The sequence below is a fragment of the Crassostrea angulata genome, chromosome 9 (genome assembly GCF_025612915.1).
Source record: "Crassostrea angulata isolate pt1a10 chromosome 9, ASM2561291v2, whole genome shotgun sequence".
NCBI lineage: Eukaryota > Metazoa > Mollusca > Bivalvia > Ostreida > Ostreidae > Magallana > Magallana angulata.
Window position 1 is genome coordinate 5,209,647 of NC_069119.1, and position 21,089 is coordinate 5,230,735.

At 41.1% G+C, this 21,089-nt stretch overlaps 1 protein-coding gene across 2 annotated transcripts in view; it reads right to left on the bottom strand.

Annotated features, from left to right (window-relative positions):
- The window catches only part of LOC128164012 (mucin-5AC-like), a 70,903-nt gene that overhangs the window by 26,308 nt on the left and 23,506 nt on the right, over positions 1-21,089 (bottom strand). For both annotated transcript variants that reach the window (XM_052827721.1, XM_052827720.1), the window contains exons 30-47: positions 20,346-20,490; positions 19,637-19,717; positions 19,246-19,369; positions 17,704-18,029; positions 17,376-17,420; positions 16,997-17,135; positions 16,203-16,597; positions 15,519-15,654; positions 11,747-15,018; positions 11,155-11,284; positions 10,428-10,795; positions 9,990-10,140; positions 9,503-9,760; positions 8,781-9,196; positions 8,150-8,497; positions 7,623-7,821; positions 7,035-7,231; positions 51-6,734 (exon numbers count right to left, since the gene is read on the bottom strand). In XM_052827721.1, coding sequence (XP_052683681.1) covers positions 51-6,734; positions 7,035-7,231; positions 7,623-7,821; positions 8,150-8,497; positions 8,781-9,196; positions 9,503-9,760; positions 9,990-10,140; positions 10,428-10,795; positions 11,155-11,284; positions 11,747-15,018; positions 15,519-15,654; positions 16,203-16,597; positions 16,997-17,135; positions 17,376-17,420; positions 17,704-18,029; positions 19,246-19,369; positions 19,637-19,717; positions 20,346-20,490 — 13,414 coding nt within the window. The remainder of the gene's footprint in view (positions 1-50; positions 6,735-7,034; positions 7,232-7,622; positions 7,822-8,149; positions 8,498-8,780; positions 9,197-9,502; positions 9,761-9,989; positions 10,141-10,427; positions 10,796-11,154; positions 11,285-11,746; positions 15,019-15,518; positions 15,655-16,202; positions 16,598-16,996; positions 17,136-17,375; positions 17,421-17,703; positions 18,030-19,245; positions 19,370-19,636; positions 19,718-20,345; positions 20,491-21,089) is intronic.

Genomic DNA, 21,089 nt, shown 5'->3' on the forward strand with positions numbered 1-21,089 from the left:
CTCCCAGAAACAAATTGAAGTTAAATACATATTCAAATGAGAAATCTTACCACGATCACACTGGCAGAAGTATCGAATCTTGTAGTCTGAGCAGGGCACAGGGGCGTTGTCAGCATTCACACAAGAAAATCCCTTCTTGACGTCACATGTCACGATCTCGCCTGAACTGTAATGGGGAAGTCCTTCGTACGTCATGCACTCAATCTTGGTTATATTTCCTTCCTGACAGAACATGTGCAGCTCTTCAGGTGTCATTTTTTCATAGTCTCCACCTCCGAGCTCTGGCTTGTCACGATTCACATAAGGTGTCCAATGACTTTGGAGACAGCTGGAAAGTACTGGATTTCCAAAAATATCTGTTTGAGGTGTCACCATTGGTGTGTATTGTGTGGCAGGTAAGGGCACCATCTGTGTGTGTCCGTTGATGTCAGTATAGGGTCGGCCATATTCATCAGTTCTAGGTACCATGATGGGTTTTCCAAAGCGATCCGTTTCTGGGGCTGGGGTCGGGGTTCCTTGATATCCTGGTAAAGGCACCATTTCCGTGTTTCCAAATTTATCTGTGTAGGGTCTTCCATATTCATCAGTTCTTGGTACCAAAATTGGGTTGCCGAATTTGTCGGTCATTGGTGCTGGTGTTGGTTTGCCCTGTTCATTTGGCAGTGGAACCATGACAGTGTGTCCATGTTCATCAGTGTATGGTTGGCCATATTCATCAGTCTTTGGAACCAGTATTGGATTTCCAAATTTGTCTGTTTGAGGTGAAGGAGTTGGTTGCTGTTGTTTCACAGGCAGTGGCACCATTGTTGTATGTCCCTGTTCATCTGTCATTGGTTTTCCATAGGAATCTGTTTTGGGCACCATGATTGGATTACCATGCTCGTCTGTCTGTGGGGCTGGTGTGGGAACACCCTGCGTTTCTCGGAGTGGAACCATGACAGTGCTGCCCTGATTGTCCGTCATTGGTTTGTTGTAGGAGTCTGTTTTCACAACCAGGATGGTGTGGCCTGAAGCGTCAGTGACAGGTTTGAGGGTAGGAGAACTCTGCTTGTATGGCACTGGTACCATTATGGTTCTTCCCTGGTCATCTGTCATAGGTTTACCATAAGAGTCTGTCTTTGGCACCATGATGGGGTTTCCATATTCATCAGTCGCAGGAGCTGGAGTTGGTTTTCCCTGCACATCTGGAACAGGAACCATCACGGTGTGGCCTTGAGCATCTGTGAAAGGTTGGCCATATTCATCTGTCTTGGGAACCAAGATAGGGTTACCATATTTGTCAGTTTTTGGAGCTGGTGTAGGCAGACCTTGAGTGACTGGTTTTGGAATCATGATTGTATGGCCATTCTCATCTGTCATGGGCTTACCATAGGAATCAGTTTTTGGAACCATGATAGGATATCCAAATTCATCCGTCTCCGGTGCAGGTGTGGGTTGAGTTTGTTGGTATGGTTTAGGTACCATTATAGTGTGGCCCTGTTCATCTGTCATAGGTTTTCCATATGAGTCAGTCTTTGGAACAAGAACAGGGTTTCCAAATCTGTCAGTTTCTGGTTGAGGTGTTGGTGTAACCTGCTTCATAGGACCTGGGATAGTCACAAGGATGGGGGTGCCGTTTTCGTCTGTCATTGGATGTCCATAAGAGTCAGTCTTGGGGACAAGAATGGGTTTCCCTTGGGCATCAGTCAAAGGAGCTGGTGTTGGGCTTCCCTGGTTGTATGGCAGTGGAACCATCTCTGTCTGACCAAACTTGTTTGTGTATGGTTTGCCATATTCATCAGTCCTTGGCACTAGGATGGGGTTTCCAAATTTATCTGTTTGTGGAGATGGAGTAGGTGTACCCTGGTGATAAGGAACGGGTACCATAACAGTGTTACCATGCTCATCCGTGTATGGCTTTCCGTATTCATCTGTCTTTGGTACAAGCTTAGGATTACCATATTTGTCTGTCTCTGGAGCAGGAGTGGGCACACCGGGAGTTTCTGGTAGAGGAACCATTATAGTTCGTCCCTGATCATCTGTCATGGGTTTACCATAGGAGTCTGTCTTTGGCACCATGATGGGGTTTCCATGTTCATCAGTCTGAGGAGCAGGTGTTGGTGTACCCTGTGTGGCAGGTAATGGCACCATTATAGTGTGTCCTTGCTCATCTGTCATGGGCTTGCCATAGGAGTCTGTCTTTGGCACCAGGATTGGTTTACCATTCGCATCTGTCTGAGGTGCTGGGGTTGGTGTGCCTTGATAATAAGGAAGAGGCACCATAACTGTGTGACCATTGACATCTGTGTAAGGCTTGCCATATTCGTCTGTCTTTGGTACAAGTATTGGGTTTCCAAATGCATCTGTCTGTGGTACAGGTGTAGGTTTGTCTTGTCCAGCTGGGACAGGCACCCATTCAGTTTGTCCAAACTTGTTCGTGTATGGCCTTCCATACTCATCTGTCCTTGGCATCAACACAGGGTTTCCATATTTGTCTGTTTTGGGAGCTACAGTGGGCAGCTCCTGTGTTGCTGGCAGTGGAACCATCTGTGTGTTTCCGAACTCATCTGTGAAAGGTCTACCATACTCGTCAGTTCTTGGCACAAGAATTGGTTTTCCAAACTTATCTGTTTGAGGTTTTGGGGTTGGGACAGTTTGAGTCTCAGGAAGTGGTACCATCTCTGTTTTTCCATAAATGTCTGTGTATGGTTTTCCATATTCATCTGTACGTGGAACCAAAATGGGATTGCCAAATGCATCTGTTTGTGGTTTTGGTGTGGGAACATTCTGAGTCTCATACAAAGGCACCATTTCAGTTTGTCCAAATTTATTTGTATATGGTTTACCGTATTCATCTGTTCTTGGCACAAGAATGGGATTTCCGAATTTGTCTGTCTGGGGCTTGGGTGTTGGTTTTCCTTGTACTTCAGGCAATGGAACCATCACTGTGTTTCCATTCTTATCTGTATATGGCTTACCATACTCATCTGTTCTGGGAACCAAGATTGGATTTCCAAATTTATCTGTCTTAGGGGAAACTACAGGAGTACTCTGGTGTTCTGGAAGAGGCACCATGATAGTTCGTCCCTGTTCATCTGTCATCGGTTTTCCATAGGAATCTGTTTTTGGCACCATGATTGGATTTCCAAATTCATCTGTCTGTGGAGATGGGGTTGGTGTACCCTGGGTTGCTGGTTTTGGTACCAGAATAGTGTGTCCTTGAGCATCAGTCATTGGTTTTCCATAGGAATCGGTCTTTGGAACAAGGATTGGATTTCCAAATCTGTCTGTTTCTGGGACTGGTGAAGGTGTGCTCTGTCCAACAGGTAGAGGGACTAGGATGGTATTTCCAAATTTATCTGTCATTGGTTTACCATAGGAATCTGTTCTTGGAACAAGAATAGGTCTTCCATATTTGTCTGTCTGTGGGGCAGGTGTAGGCAATCCTTGTGTTTCTGGAAGAGGAACCATTATAGTTCGTCCCTGATCATCTGTCATGGGTATACCATAGGAGTCTGTCTTTGGCACCATGATGGGGTTTCCATGTTCATCAGTCTGAGGAGCAGGTGTTGGTGTACCCTGTGTGGCAGGTAATGGCACCATTATAGTGTGTCCTTGCTCATCTGTCATGGGCTTGCCATAGGAGTCTGTCTTTGGCACCAGAATTGGTTTACCATTGGCATCTGTCTGTGGTGCTGGGGTTGGTGTACCCTGTTTCTCAAGCAAAGGAATCATTATAGTGTGACCCTGGTCATCTGTCATTGGTTTGCCATAGGAATCTGTCTTTGGCACCAAGATGGGGTTTCCATGTTCATCAGTCTGAGGAGCAGGTGTTGGTGTACTTTGGCCATAAGGCAGTGGAACCATTACTGTGTTGCCATGTTCATCAGTATAAGGTTTGCCATATTCATCTGTTTTGGGAATCAAAATGGGACGTCCAAAAATATCTGTCTGTGGTGATGGTGTGGGCTTGCCTTGTGTGTATGGCAGAGGCACCATGACTGTCCTTCCTTGGCTGTCTGTGTAAGGTCTACCATATTCATCTGTTTTTGGTACCAAGATGGGATTTCCCTGAGCATCAGTTTGTGGGACTACTGTTGGTGTGTTAGGGTTTTCTGGTAGAGGAACCATAATGGTATGACCCTGTTCATCTGTCATGGGTTTTCCATAGGAATCTGTCTTAGGCACCAAAATTGGGTTTCCATGTTCATCTGTTTTTGGCACTGGTGTTGGTATACCTTGAGTTGCTGGTAATGGCACCATTATAGTGTGTCCCTGTTCATCTGTCATTGGTTTGCCATAGGAATCTGTCTTTGGCACCATGATGGGGTTTCCATGTTCATCAGTCTGAGGAGCAGGTGTTGGTGTACTTTGGCCATAAGGCAATGGGACCATTACTGTGTTGCCATGTTCATCAGTATAAGGTTTGCCATATTCATCTGTTTTAGGTATCAAAATAGGATGTCCAAAAATATCTGTCTGTGGTGAAGGTGTGGGCTTGCCTTGTGTGTATGGCAGAGGCACCATGACTGTCCTTCCTTGGTTGTCTGTGTAAGGTCTTCCATATTCATCTGTTTTTGGTACCAAGATGGGATTTCCCTGAGCGTCAGTTTGTGGGACTACTGTTGGTGTGTTAGGGTTTTCTGGTAGAGGAACCATGATGGTATGACCTTGTTCATCTGTCATGGGTTTTCCATAGGAATCTGTCTTAGGCACCAAAATTGGGTTTCCATGTTCATCCGTTTTTGGCACTGGTGTTGGTGTACCTTGAGTTGCTGGTAATGGCACCATTATAGTGTGTCCCTGTTCATCTGTCATTGGTTTGCCATAGGAATCTGTCTTTGGCACCATGATGGGGTTTCCATGTTCATCAGTCTGAGGAGCAGGTGTTGGTGTACTTTGGCCATAAGGCAATGGGACCATAACTGTGTTGCCATGTTCATCTGTATAAGGTTTGCCATATTCATCTGTTTTTGGTATCAAAATAGGACGTCCAAATATATCTGTTTGGGGTGATGGTGTGGGCTTGCCTTGTGTGTATGGCAGAGGCACCATGACTGTCCTTCCTTGGCTGTCTGTGTAAGGTCTACCATATTCATCTGTTTTTGGAACCAAGATGGGATTTCCCTGAGCGTCAGTTTGTGGGGCTGGTGTTGGTGTGTTAGGGTTTTCTGGTAGAGGAACCATGATGGTATGACCTTGTTCATCTGTCATTGGTTTTCCATAGGAATCTGTCTTGGGTACCAAGATTGGGTTTCCATGTTCATCAGTTTGTGGTGCCAAAGTGGGCACATACTGATCAGACGGTAGTGGAACCATGATGGTGTGACCCTGTTCATCTGTCATGGGTTTGCCATAAGAGTCTGTCTTTGGCACCATGATGGGATTTCCCTGCTTATCAGTGGCTGGTGCTGGAGTGGGTGAACTCTGCTGGTATGGTTTTGGTACCATCACAGTATTACCATGTTCGTCTGTGTAAGGTTTACCATACTCATCAGTCTTTGGAACTAAAATAGGGTTTCCGTATTTATCAGTTTCTGGTGCAGGCGTTGGTTTGTCCCCAACGAATGGGATTGGAACCATCTGTGTGTGCCCTTGTTCATCTGTGTAAGGTCTGCCATATTCATCAGTCCTGGGAACCAGTATAGGATTTCCCTGAGCATCTGTTACAGGAGCAGGTGTAGGTTTGCCCTGTGTGTAAGGCACTGGGACCATCACTGTGTGTCCATTCTTATCAGTGTATGGTTTTCCATATTCATCGGTCTTTGGAACCAGTATTGGGTTGCCAAATTTGTCAGTCTCTGGTGATGGCGTTGGATTGTTTGTGACAGAGGGAAGTGGCACCATGATTGTTTTACCGCTCTCGTCTGTCATCGGTTTCCCGTAAGAATCTGTCTTGGGCACCATTATTGGGTTTCCATTCTCATCGGTCTGAGGCGCTGGGGTAGGTGTTCCCTGATACTCAGGAAGAGGCACCAATATTGTGTGACCCTGCTCATCAGTCATTGGTTTACCATAGCTGTCTGTCTTGGGCACTAATATTGGATTGCCATGTGCATCTGTCTGTGGAGCAGGTGTTGGGGTGCTCTGGTCATATGGTATTGGAACCATTTCTGTTTCCCCATATATATTGGTATAAGGTCGCCCATACTCGTCTGTCCTTGGAACTAAGATGGGTCTTCCAAACTTATCAGTGACAGGAGCAGGGGTTGGGGAACTCTGAGTGACTGGTAGAGGAACAAGAACTGTGTTTCCATTAGCATCTGTATACGGTTTACCATATTCATCTGTCTTTGGTACCAAGATTGGGTTGTGGAATTTGTCTGTTTGAGGACTTGGGGTAGGTGGACTCTGTGAAGCAGGTAGTGGAACCATTATAGTATGTCCCTGCTCGTCTGTCATGGGCTTCCCGTATGAATCAGTCTTTGGCACCATGATAGGCTTTCCATTTACATCAGTCTGGGGAGCAGGTGTGGGAGTACCAGTTGGAGCTGGTTTAGGCACCATGATAGTATTACCATGATCATCAGTCATGTGATTGCCATAGGAGTCTGTTTTGAACACCATGACTGGGTGACCCTGTTCATCTGTTGCAGGTTTTGGGGTTGGGGTGACCTGTACATAGCCGATAGGAACCAGCGAGGTATGGCCGTTCTCATCTGTGTAAGGATGGTGGTAGGCATCGGTTCTTGGAACCAGGATTGGATTGCCAAATCTGTCTGTGACTGGGACATACAATACGGTGGGCTCTGGTGCTGTCAAATTATAAAATAATTAAAAATAAAAATTTAGAAATAGTGGTTAATTATTGGTTATCTTTTATTTTGCACACAATTGTATTAGAGTCAACAGGTCACAATTGATAGATGAAAGAGTAAGGATTAAAGACAGAAAATGAGAGAGAAAATAAAAGGAAAGAGAAAGACAGAGAGGAGAGAATGAAAAAGAGAGAGAGAGAGAGAAGAGAGAGAGAGAAAGAGAGAGAGAGAGAGAGAGAGAGAGAGAGAGAGAGAGAGAGAGAGAGAGAGAGAGAGAGAGAGAGGTGTTGAACTCACTCTGACAGATCTGTTGACATGTGTATCGGATCATGTAGTCCTGACATTGGACAGGGAAGTTGTCGCTGTTCAGACAGACTGAGCCCAGTTCTTTGTCACAGATCATGGTGTCCCCTGTACTGTAGCTGGGGATCAGGCCATCCACTGCCACACACTCAACCTTCTTAATGTAGCTCCCACTACTAGCAGGGCAGAACCTTCAAGACAAATCTCACAGTATGAAAGTATTCACACATTACACGTTACACATTAACTTATATTCGGAAAGACATTTTTATGCCAGGTTTTTATTTTGGTGCATATGTCCTCATCAGCAGCAGAAAATTTAAAACATTCAGATATGTTTCTTAATAAGGATTGTTGGAAATGGATCCAATACAAAGAAGTCTTTTAGTGTTGTTTGGAAAAAATTGGGGATGGGGGGATGAGAAGGGGGGAGATGACCCTGCACATTATAATAAACACCAAATGTGACCGCAATCAAGATTGGGAGGGGGTCAATATCAGGCACATAATGAATAAGAAAGACAAAACATCCCTGAACTTTGACTGTGAGGACACATGGAAATGGTTGGATTCATGCAGTACCTGGCAAGCTCCTCTGGTGTCATGGCTTCCTTGTCCCCCTCGCCTTGGTAGGGTTTGTCCCGGTTAATCCACGGCGACACGGTTATTTCCTCGACACACTTGGTGGTGGTAGGAACAGTGGTGGTAGACTGTGTGGTTGGTGTGGTAGGACTAGGGGTAGTGGTTGTGGTGGTGGTACTGGGGCTTGTTGTGGGGGTCTCTGTAACAAGTAAAAAAATCATTATGTGGTGGTTTTTTTAGTGGACTATGTTTAACACTTATTGATAACAATCAATGTAACGTCTTTGTAATATTCTACAAAATAATCATTATGTGGTGGCACTGGATGTGGGGCTTGTTGTGGTTTCTGTTTAACAATTAACACAGCAAACAAACATCACATAATTTATGTTAAATTCTATATACAAGTACATATAATCATTACCAGGTGGTTTCTTTTAAACAAATAATCCAAATGGATGCTAAAATCAACAAGTAGAGTCCATCTCTACATCCTATTATTAAGCAGTATAATTTTTCTACAGTACCTTTACAGATGACTTGACACTGGTAGCGGATCCTGTAATCCTTGCACATGTCTCCGAAGTTGATGCTGTTGTCACAGTTCAGTCCGTCCCTGACGTCACAGGTCAGGATCTGATTGGTGTCAAACCACGGCTGACCGGTCACGGTCTCACACTCGACCCCATTGATCACACCCTCAGAACAGAACGCCTTCTTCTCCTCGGGGGTCATGCTCTCCACTTCACCGCCCGGTCCGGGGGACTGCTTGTTGATCCATGGGGACCAGAAGCTCTTGTTTTGGCATGGCTCTTTGGGAGTGGCGCTTGGGGTGGGTGTTGATTGGGTGGGCGGGGCAGATGCACCTGTTGTGGCTGAAAAAAATAATGCTATTATATTTTTGGACGAGTCATTTACTTTTGATAAAAATACACAAATTTTCTCTTGCTAACTAACAATAATTATATAACTTGTGACAAAATTTCAAATCAAAATCTATAATGTGAATTTTAAATAATTATAATAATCTGAGAAATCTCAGCAGCTGTAAATATTTTACAGTATAGAAGAGTAAAATACGCAATTTTTTAAAAATTTGCTTAATTCTTCTCAATAGAAATAACCTCATATCTAAAGAGCCTGTATTGGAGTTCTTACTTGGACATTCATCACAGAAGACTCTGATCTCATAATCCTGACACTGCCCACTTCTCTGCACCTTGTTAAAGCACAGAAGTCCTTGAGAGTCAAGGTCACATTTGACGTCCATGTCACCCGCTTCATTCCAGGACTTCTTGCTTCCCACTGTGCGGCACTCAATGGCTCGGATACTTGAGCTGTTACAAGACTGTACCAGGGAATTCAGATGCATGATCGTCTCGTAATCACCAGTGGCATCTGGTGTGTTAGTGTTGACCCACGGGGTCCAGTACATACAGGTAGCAGGTCCTGGGCCAGTGGTGGTTGTTGCTGAGGATGGTGGGAGAGAAACAAGTGGGGAGGGAGTGAGTTGTTTGCAGCCCACCAGCTCAAATCGCAGACCAATGGCCTCAAACCATTTGAGTGGAACAATTCTGGAAAGATTTCATTGGAGCAACTCAAAATTAAGGGAAGTTCAAAAGATATATATGAAAACAAAACAGGAGCCACTTCAACTTTGCTAAATACTAACCAGTTTTTTTTTTTATTGTACTAGTATTTGTAGCAATTAAATGCATTAAAAATAATGAAATATTGAATAGTATTATCCCAAATTAAGGATAGGTCATAAGACATGCAGAAAAAAACTCAAAAGCTACTAACTATACTTAATAATACTGGTTCTTTACGCAATTATTTTTTATAATTAACAACACTGACTAAGTCAAACATTCCCATACCTAATGAACCTTGCCTGGACTTTCTGGTTGAAGACATTGGTGACCGGGTTATGGTTGTCAGAGTTACCATTGAACGTTTGGGGCGTCTTGTCCGCTGGACCAGAGGTCACCGGTAAGAATGATTTTCCGTCCGTACTGTAGTAGACCTGGTACTCGGTGACCCAGTAAGGAAGGTCGGAGCGACCTTGTGTGACGACCCCATAAACCTCCTCTGTGGACAGAAGGTCAATTTGGATCCATTGGCGGTTATTGTTCACACTGTAGGGAAAAATTATTCATGATATTTAATTGCAATTATCATTTTATTATTTAATTACCATAGATGTTTTAATCATCATGCAGGCATCTTTATATTTATTTCTATAGCAATCTTACAAACACGTAAACTCCATACAAAACCAAGAACGTAAAAATGTAAAAAAAAAATATCTTTTAAGAAGTCCGAACCAAGCAGTTGTAAGATTGGATTTGATTGGTGAATTCTGACCTTGGAGTCCATCCCCCTGTGTAACCTCCATCTCTGTGGCTGTACAGGCGAGCACGCTCAGGCCCGTGGAAACTGTCCAACACACTGGATGCTTTGAACTGGGCGTTTGATACGATCAATCCGTTAGACAGGCCCATCTTGACATCACAGACTACATAATAGAAGCATTATACCTTAAACCCATTGTACCATACAGCATGTTTAGAAAATTTTCCAAAAATAATGTATTTGACATAGTTTGCTTTATACTGGTTTCAATTGATGAATCACAGTTAAAATTGAAGCATGATTCCTCTGATAAGAAAAATAACATTTGACCTCAACAAATTTTTCAGAGTAATCATTATCACTGAAGGAAAATTGTACATGTACTTGAAAGGAGGAATTTCCAATACTATATTTACAAGGAACTTCAATCACAAACAATTTGCTAAATACCTGGTGTTTGTGTTCCGGATGGGGTTGGCTGAACTGGTGTTGACGGATTACATCCAAGGATATTCAGTCGGATTGCTGTTCCGGCAGCAGAGGTGGATTGTGGGTAAATTCTGACATACTGGGCTGTCATGTTCCTGTTGAAGAGGTTCCTTATGGGGGTATCCCCATCTTTGTTGGCACTGAAGACTTTGGGAATTCCTGCCCCTGGGATGTCGGAGTAAGGAACGAAGGTTTTTCCGTCAATGCTGGTGTAGACGGTGTAAGTCTTGACAAACTTCCTGTTGATGGTGTCTCCCTGGGTTACCAGACCAGAGATCAAGGACAACTTGCCAAGGTCAACCTGTATCCATGGTGATGTGTCATTTGACCTGAAATAAGATATGTAAACAGATTGATGCAAAGACTCTCCTAGTAGTACAACATTTCATTTTTTCATTTACGGAAAGATTAAAGTTCTACAAAACATGAAATTTTAGAAGAATTTTTAATACATGTATCATTGATTAGCTTTTCACAAAAAATAAATCAAAAATATTTTCAATGATTATAGAGATATTCTTCTTTTACATTTCATTTCATCAGGAAAATGTTTAAGAAAAATTTTAAAACGCAGTCTTGAGAAATATTCTTTGAAAGATGCAGAGATAAAAGAGTTCAAATGGATATTTCAAAATGTTAAACATTTCTCAGAGATTTTTTGCTGGAAGCCAAGTCTTTAACCACTGACCTTGGTTGCCATGAGTAGTCGCCAAAGAGACGGCCTTGACCTGGGGTATTTGTGCCGCTGAAGGAAGAGGCAGACATCTGGCTGTTCTTAATAACGTAGTTGTCGTCTACTCCCATATAGGTCAAACAGACTGAAAGAAAACACAACCAATCAAACGTAAAACCAACTATAATCAATGCAATCATCGAGCTCAGAACAACCTAAACATTACAATCCTGCTGATTTAAGGTGGCTGGGTGGTCAACAAATTAACCATCAAATCTATCTTGAATTATTAAAAATGATTTGCTTGGCTATAAACATGATAAACTATTATTAAGTAAAGAAAAATTCAATATCTTTTAACTTTAAAATTTGATTCGTTTCATACGTCTTTATATAGAGAGCTTTTCTTCTTAAGGAGATTCATATAGTCTAAAAATGGCAACTACCATCGGGTCCTCTGAATGCTGATTATAGCAATCATTTCTTATATGTAATTTTGTAACTAAAACCCAGTGAATTTATAGTACATCAAAAAAATGAAATGCCAGTATGAAACTTAGATTTCCTTTTCTCTTTTCTAATTAACAGAATCTTTTTTTTTTTTTACCTTTGGGCACCCTGGTTGGAACTCCTTGCGAAACAGGGATCAAAGGAATCATTGTTGTTGATCCAAATTTGTCGGTGTAGGGGCGGCCATATTCATCCGTCTTTGGAACAAGGATTGGTCTTCCAAATTCATCTGTCATTGGGATAACAGTTGGAAGGCCAAAAGTTCCAGGTTTTGGAACCATGACAGTGTTGCCATGACTGTCTGTGTAAGGTTTGCCATATTCATCAGTTTTAGGAATGAGGATAGGTTGTCCGTATTTGTCGGTTTCTGGTGCTGGAGTTGGCTGACCTGTGTAACCTGGTTTTGGAACCATCTCTGTGTTACCATGTTCATCTGTATAGGGTCTTCCATATTCATCGGTTCTTGGAACTAGGATTGGGTTACCGAATTTATCTGTTTCCGGAGCTGGCGTAGGAAGGCCTTGTGTGGCTGGTTTTGGAACCCATTCTGTTCTACCATACTCATCTGTGTAAGGTTTTCCATATTCATCTGTTCTTGGCACCAAAACAGGATTACCAAATTTGTCTGTTTCAGGCTCTGGTGTTGGCTTCTGTGGAGTGGCTGGTTTTGGAACCAGTACAGTTTTGCCTTGTTCATTAGTGTATGGCTTTCCATATTCATCTGTCCTTGGTACCAATATTGGGTTTCCGAATACATCCGTCTCTGGGATAATCTGTGGCGTGCTACCATTGGCTGGCAGTGGCACAAGGATGGTGCTGCCTTCAGCATCAGTCATTGGCTTTCCATAGGAGTCTGTCCGTGGAACAAGGATGGGGTTTCCATGCTCGTCGGTGGCTGGTACTGGTGAGGGTGTAGCCTGTGTGGCAGGTTTAGGAACCAGTATTGTGTTACCATGATCATCCGTCATGGGATGGCCATAGGAATCTGTTTTTGGAATCAATATTGGATTTCCAAATTTATCGGTTTCTGGAACAGGTGTAGGCTGACCCTGTGTAGCAGGCAGTGGAACCATGATGGTATTTCCCTGATCGTCTGTCATTGGTTTGCCATAGGAGTCTGTTTTAGGCACCATTATTGGTTTGCCATAACTGTCCGTCTGTGGGGCTGGAGTGGGGCTCCCCTGATTGGCAGGGACCGGAACCATGATAGTGTGACCCTGTTCATCGGTCATTGGCTTTCCATAAGAGTCTGTCTTTGGCATCAAAACTGGGTTTCCAAATTTGTCAGTCAAAGGTGCTGGTGTTGGTAAACCTTGAGTAGCAGGCAGTGGCACCATGATGGTATGTCCCTGCTCATCTGTCATGGGCTTCCCGTATGAATCAGTCTTTGGCACCAGGATTGGGTTTCCATGTTCATCTGTCTGTGGAGCAGGAGTGGGATTTCCAGTTGGAGCTGGCTTGGGCACCATAATTGGATTACCTAATTCATCAGTCATTGGTTTGCCATAGGAGTCTGTTTTTGGAACAAGGATAGGGTTTCCTTGTTCATCAGTGAGAGGTGCTGGAGTGGGAGTATTCTGATTTTCTGGCACTGGAACCATTTCTGTGTTTCCATGCTCATCTGTATATGGCTGTCCGTATTCATCTGTTCTTGGAACCAAGATGGGTCGACCATTAGCATCAGTTTGTGGTTTTGGGGTGGGTTTGCCTTGAGTGTATGGAATAGGTACCATCTCGGTTTGTCCAAACCTGTTTGTGTATGGCTTTCCATACTCATCAGTTCTAGGAACCAACACTGGTACTCCAAACCTGTCTGTGACTGGGTTAGGGATAGGGGTGCTCTGTTCATAGGGTATAGGAATCATCACGGTATTACCCTGCTTGTCTGTGAAAGGTCGTCCATATTCATCAGTCTTGGGGACCAACAATGGTTGTCCAAACTTGTCAGTCTTTGGTGAAGGTGTTGGTTTAGCAGTTGTTTCTGGCAAAGGAACCATGATTGTGTTTCCTAGGTCATCAGTCATAGGTTTTCCATAGGTGTCAGTTTTTGGAACCAATATTGGCTGATGGAATTCATCAGTCTGTGGTCGAGGAGTTGGAGGTCCCTGTGTGTAGTAATCAGGCACCATGATGGTTTCTCCAAAGTCGTCTGTCATAGGTTTACCATAGGAGTCCGTTTTTGGAACCATGATAGGATTGCCGAAATCATCTGTCTTTGGGATTGGAATAGGAGTCTTCTGTGTCACATACAGAGGAATCATTGTTGTGTGACCTTGGGCATCTAAGATGGGTTTTCCATAGGAATCTGTTTTTGGAATCAGCACAGGGTTTCCTTGTATATCAGTCACAGGCTCTGGAGTTGGCTTTGCTGTTGAAACTGGAAGAGGTACCATGATTGTGTGGCCCTGCTCATCTGTCATGGGCTTGCCATAGGAGTCTGTTTTAGGCACCAAGATTGGATTTCCAAATTCATCTGTCTGAGGTGATGGGGTTGGAGGACCATGTGTATATGGAATAGGCACCATTACAGTGTTACCATGCTCATCTGTCATTGGTTTTCCATAAGAATCCGTTTTTGGCACCAAAATTGGGTTACCTTGAGCATCTGTTACTGGCACCACAGTGGGTTTCTCTGGTGCCTCAGTCAAAGGAACCATAATTGTATTACCTTGATTGTCAGTCATAGGCACTCCATATGAATCGGTCTTAGGTACCAAAATGGGATTTCCGAACGGATCTGTCTTGGGAACTGCCTTTGGTGTGGCTTGATTCCAAGGGAGTGGGATCATTATAGTATGCCCCTGTTCATCGGTCATTGGTTTACCATAAGTATCGGTTTTTGGTACCAAGATTGGATCACCATGTTCATCTGTAGCAGGAGCAGGTGTGGGCTGACCCTGGGTGTAGAGCTTTGGAACCATGATCGTCTGGCCGTAAAAGTCAGTCAGAGGTCTTCCATATTCATCCGTTTTTGGAATCAAGATCGGGTTACCGAATTCGTCGGTCTCTGGAACCACTGAAGATGGTGTAGTTGGACCCGGCTTCTGGGCAGGGTTACATCCCAGAACATTGAACTGTAGGGATGTTTCTCCATTGACGGACTTGGGATGAATTCGTACATACTGTGCAATGACCTGCCTGTTGAAGAAATTAGTGACCGCTGTGGTTTTGTCTTCATTGCCGTTGAACAGCTTGGGCTCTGGAATTCCACCATCGCTGTACGGAGAGAAGTTGGCTCCATCAATGCTAGTGGACACTGTGAAAGTGCGGACCCAACTCTCCGTTTTTCCATCACCCCGCGTCACAACTCCTGTGATCAGTTTTGGCTCCAAAAAGTTGACCTCAATATATGGAGTCTGGTCAGATGACCTAATTAAAAAAAAAATAAAATTAAGTTTGATTCCACTTTTCAACATACTGTATAAACTGCAGTATTGCTGTTACTTTTCCTAAAATAACAATAATTCTTAATTTTTGATCAGATTTTAATCTGCCATACATTAAGGTACATGTATGACGTAATAAAACAATATGCAAAATTCTATGAATATGTAATAGTATACCCGTTATATATATATATACCCATTATATTATGATTATGGAAATAAATGTACCTGTACCAGGCAGTTTAATTAGTCAAATCATGTCATAAAGAGTAAAAATTACAAAAATACATTAATTTTTTTTATCACAGTTAAAGTATTTCTGATAAAAAAAGATTGCAGAAATTCAACATATCATCATCAAAAAATAGGGAAAATTTTGTAATTTATATTAAAGACATAAATAATTGGAATACTAATACATTAATTTTAAAAATAAAAACTTGATACCTAGGCCAATATGTCAGTTTAAAACAGGGTACTTACGATGGTTGCCAGGAGTGACCGTCTCCTGTGATGCGTCCCTGCGAGGCTGAAAACGTGGAATCTTTCTCTGAAGAGGCAGTCAGTAATCGGTCTGGAATTATTTCCATATCTTGAACTCCCATCGGCTGATTGCAGACTGAAAACAATTAGTTATCTTATAATATGATTCTATAAGCCAACTATGCTAGATTAAGAAATGAGTGAAATAAGTTACCCATTATATAAGGAATTTAACAGTTTTACATTAAAGAGCTTATACAGTGTTTGATTACAGTAAATATTCAAAAACAATAATGAGGAATTTATATCTGTTTAAAATTGCGAGAAGCACCCTCGAGGATTTTAAAACATCGCAATTATTTTACAAGAGTTGATAACTATAGGAAATATGGATAAATGTTCCGTTTCCGTGATTTCATATTCTCACGATTTAATACAAAATAGAGGGATCGCGGAATGAAGTACTCGCGTTATATAAGGAATTTACAGTATTGATGCAGGTCAAACTGTGATAAAGGATATTCATAATATCAAACAGGCAGTCATGTGATATTAACCTAAATCATTGAGGATATCGAAACAGAAGTCCCTGTAAATTAATGGTTACTGAAAATATCATTCTGTTGAGTGACAATTCTGCACTTGTATCAAAACCAAGAAGTCTTCCTTCTCTGGGGTACTTACTTGGCTCAATGGTTGACACAGGACGTGGGGTGGCGGTCGGAATGGGTGTTACTTGAGGGGAGGTCTTGGTCATCTCAGAGCTACAGCCCAGTAGATTAAAACGCAGTCCCGACCCTCCGGACCCAGCTTCGATCACGACGACCCGGACATAGCGCGCCAAGATCTGCGAGTCGAACATGTTCTTCACCACAGACTTCTGATCCACATTCCCGATAAACATGGCCGCCTTGCCGTCTGCTTCCTTGACGACAAAGAAGTTACGTCCGTCCAGACTGTAGGACACTGCGAAGTTTGTGACCCAGCGTTCCTCTCGGGGGCTTCCCTGGGTTAGGATCCCAGAGATTGTCTGGGGCGACCCCAGGTCCACCTGAATCCAGCTCTTTTCTGCATTGTCCCTGGAAAAGAAATATATTACTTAAATCACAACTCCTGGTTATTTGAGCATCATTTTGAAAAAACCTCCATTAATACCTTTATGAATGTATGATATTCTGCTATCAAATACTGATTAATTCTAAGAAGCCTACAACTTTCTTCCTATATCCATCTCAACCACCCTGCCCCCTCCCAATAAATAAAGAGAATGAAAGGAATCAAAAATAGATAAAATAATCAATTTTGTAAATATTTAAATGTCAACCATTGATTAACAAAACAAGTCACCCCTCCCTCCCCAATAGCCCTGAATCTTGGATTGAATGTCACCCTCATTGCTTTATTTTACAAAATTAAAGTTCCCCATCCCCACACTCTGTGACCCACTAACTCTAACTCTGAGTGAGAGATTTACTTACTGTGGTACCCATGCTCCAAACTCATTAAACAGACGTCCCGCTGAGGCCCCAGACAGGGAGTCCCGGCTGGATGACACCAGAAGCTGACCGTCAGTGACCTTGGCACCGTTCTCAATGCCCATAGGATCCAAACAGTCCACTGAAATACAACCATTGCAAAAATATGGTAAAATATCGTGCTAAAATCAATCAGGCATACAGTTTCAACATCTAGTTACTTCACTTCTTCACTCTTTTCTTCATGCATTTTCTCTCTCTCTCTCTCTCTCTCTCTCTCTCTCTCTCTCTCTCTCTCAATACAATTACATAATTATTTACATGTATGCAAAATTTTTCTGATTGCAATCATACAAAATCAGATACATAATAGGATGCTTACACTTAGGGGTTGGTGATGTTTGAGAAACTGTGACTGCAGGTGTTTCTGAAAAATTAATGGAATTCAATCTTTTACATGTATATTCAAAAATAATGCTAAATTTTATCAAATTGTTGGTTCCCAAAATGTTCTGTACAATATGTTTAGGGAGGCTGAATGAACAACAAGTTACGATAAACATAAGATCTTCCTTAAAATTTTAGCTATTAGCTTAAAATTTGAACATCTTTCTATATATCTTGATACAAAACTCGAGACTAATAAAGTCTTAAAAATGGTCCTGACCATTATGCCCTCTTAGATGACACAGTTTTTTGAACATTTATACCTGTGGGAGTCGGACATTCCAGAGCCTCAAACCGTAAGGCGATTCTGTTGTGCCACTCTTGCGGGACAATGCGTAGGTATTTAGCTGTAACTTCCCGATCGAAAAATGCAGAGGCAACATTATCCTTGTCCATATTTCCCTGGAACACCTTAGGCTCAACAGCGAAGCTCTGGTAATACGGAGTCCACCTCTGGCCGTCGTTGCTAAACTTCACAATGAATTTGGTGACCCACGATTGGGAGGCGGGGTCGCCTTGAACTCTGACCCCGGTCATGGTAGTTGGCATCTGGAAGTTGACCTGGATATACTGGTGTTCATCACTGTACCTGTAGAGTTTGGGACATTGTTAGAGTGAGAGGATAATCTCATGGTTAAAAATAAAAGAATGAGCTAGTACATAAATTTGTTACCATTTAATTCAATTACAAATGAAGATGAAAACAGGTTTTACAGTCTGTGCTTTTTACAAAATTAATACAATGAGTGGTAAAATGTAGTGCTCAGCTTTTACATAAATATATGCATTTCAATAGCTTTAAATTTCTGTTTCAAAGAATCATTTATTAACTTTGCATACAATGGATTTTTCAATAATTTGTAATGACCATTAGACCAAGCTCTGGTTTAAAAATGTCATTTCAAAAAGCAACATTTAATTCATTGTTTTGGCTTTGCAATGGCTTGCTTTTGCTTCAATGTAATCATGTAAGGATACTTTAAACCAGCATCATTTTGAGATTTATCAAGGATAATTTCCACAATCGAGATGTAGATCGTAAGGATACTTTAAACCAGCATCATTTTGAGATTTTTCAAAGATAATTTCCACAATCGAGATGTAGATTGTAAGGATACTTTAAACCAGCATCATTTTGAGATTTATCAAGGATAATTTCCACAATCGAGATGTAGATTGTAAGGATACTTTAAACCAGCATCATTTTGAGATTTAGCAAAGATAATTTCCACAATCGAGATGTAGATTGTAAGGATACTTTAAACCAGCATCATTTTGAGATTTATCAAGGATAATTTCCACAATCGAGATGTAGATTGTAAGGATACTTTAAACCAGCATCATTTTGAGATTTTTCAAAGATAATTTCCACAATCGAGATGTAGATTGTAAGGATACTTTAAACCAGCATCATTTTGAGATTTATCAAGGATAATTTCCACAATCGAGATGTAGATTGTAAGGATACTTTAAACCAGCATCATTTTGAGATTTTTCAAAGATAATTTCCACAATCGAGATGTAGATTGTAAGGATACTTTAAACCAGCATCATTTTGAGATTTATCAAGGATAATTTCCACAATCGAGATGTAGATTGTAAGGATACTTTAAACCAGCATCATTTTGAGATTTATCAAAGATAATTTCCACAATCGAGATGTAGATTACATGGAAAATGAAAAACCAGAAGGATTTGAGGACTGGTTCATGGCGAGAATTATTCACAATGACAGGGCTCTCGCAAACATTGCTAAAATTTCCATACATGAATAAAAGTTGCTTTTACTATAGAGAGATACGAACCTTGCGACCCAGGCGGTCGGTTTGCGGAGCCTGGCCTTGTCTGCGTCGTGATCAACGTCAACAGAAGAGGAGGCCTGGAACTGATCGGGGGCAAAGTCTGACACCCCAACCTCATGGTCGCATACTGGAATTAAAACAGGAGAGTCAGGTATTACAAATAAAATCTCAATTTTTACATGGCTTTGAATCCATAATATTAAAATATTTTGTCTAACTAATATGATTTAGCATTTTGATTTTTTGATTTGGATAGTAATCCATTATTATCAATCTATAAATCATCCTAAATGCCATTAAAAATTGACTTAACAAATCTTTCAGAGTAAAATCCTAAAGTATAGGATAGAACAATGAACACAACAATGAGTTTATAAATAATTCTTAATGTTACCTTCCTGGCCAATCGTTGGAGGCATTGTTGATGTTGTCACTCCAGGTGTGGCAGGGCTCGGAGAAACCGTAGAATTCACATCTACAATATTTAATTAATTGAGGAATTACATGTAGAAATCACGTCTACGACAGTTATTTAATCGGTAAATCACAATTTCAGTCATAGAAGTTTTAAACTCAATCTACGCTTAACCTTTAATTTACGCAAGTTATTAAATCAGTAAATTACGTGTCAATATTTGTACTTATAGAAGTAAGACCGATATCAAAATATCTAGTGTAAATATAATCTGACTCATCCTCGTTTTACAAAGAAAAGTGTCACCAAGAATGAGATTAGATACGTAAGAAAATAATCACGAATACAAAAAGGCTACCATGCAAAAAAATAATAATAAGGAATCGGAGAGAAAGGGAAGAGGAAATAAATTTAAAGTATTCCAAAAATAGCAGAAAGTAAATACTGTAGATTCCTTATTCTTAAGCAAGTACTTAATTCCGCGATTCAGCCATTTTCCATCCAATTGCGAGTACATAAAACCATAAATGCTGAATTTTTATAATAATAGTTTTATGTAGTTTACATATGTCCGAAAAATAAATGCGATATTTTAAATTCACCACGATTCTCGCAATTTTATGCGGATATTAATTTCTTGCGTTTAAATAGGAATCTACAGTAGTTGTGTAGTTAATTGGGACCTTACCAGGCTGTTGTTTACAGCTGCAGTAGAACTGTACGAGGTAGTCGTGACACTTGCTGCTCGGTTGATTGGCATTCACGCAAACAAGTCCGTTCTTGTCGCATGTCACAGACTGACCCAAATCAGCTGGAAGCAGCCCACTGTCTTTCTGTTTGAAAAAAATGAAATATAATTAATAAAAACACAACATACTGTAGAAGCACATATTTTCGTTGGGTCAAAATTTTGTTGTTTTTAAATGAGATAAAATTACGTTGGGATTTAATTTTGTCATATGATATCTTCATCTCTTAAATGTATCACGTATCAACTCTGTATTTATTAATACATGTACTTGGGTTAAAGATTTAATTGTCATGGATTTAATTCTGTTGATTTATACTGCTAACAAAAATAACGAAATTTAATCCTCATCAACTATTTCTGCTCCTACAGTATATTCCTAAATCTCAGCCAAACATCGAATACTCAAATGGGAAAGTTATTTTCATGACTGTGACAACATAGTTGATTTTAATTTTGAGTCCAACATATTGTAGCTGCATAAATAAAGTAAATTGCAAGATAATCAATTTTCCTTGTTGTCATTGTTATGACTTTCTAAACAAAAAGAAATTAATTTTAATTTAAGAGACCAATATCTGTCTTTCTGTAAATAAAATGCAAGAGATATTACAAACATTGCTTTTAAGCAAACTCCATTGCCTCTTCTACAAAAATAGGGTAATACGCTGAGGAATCAGAGTT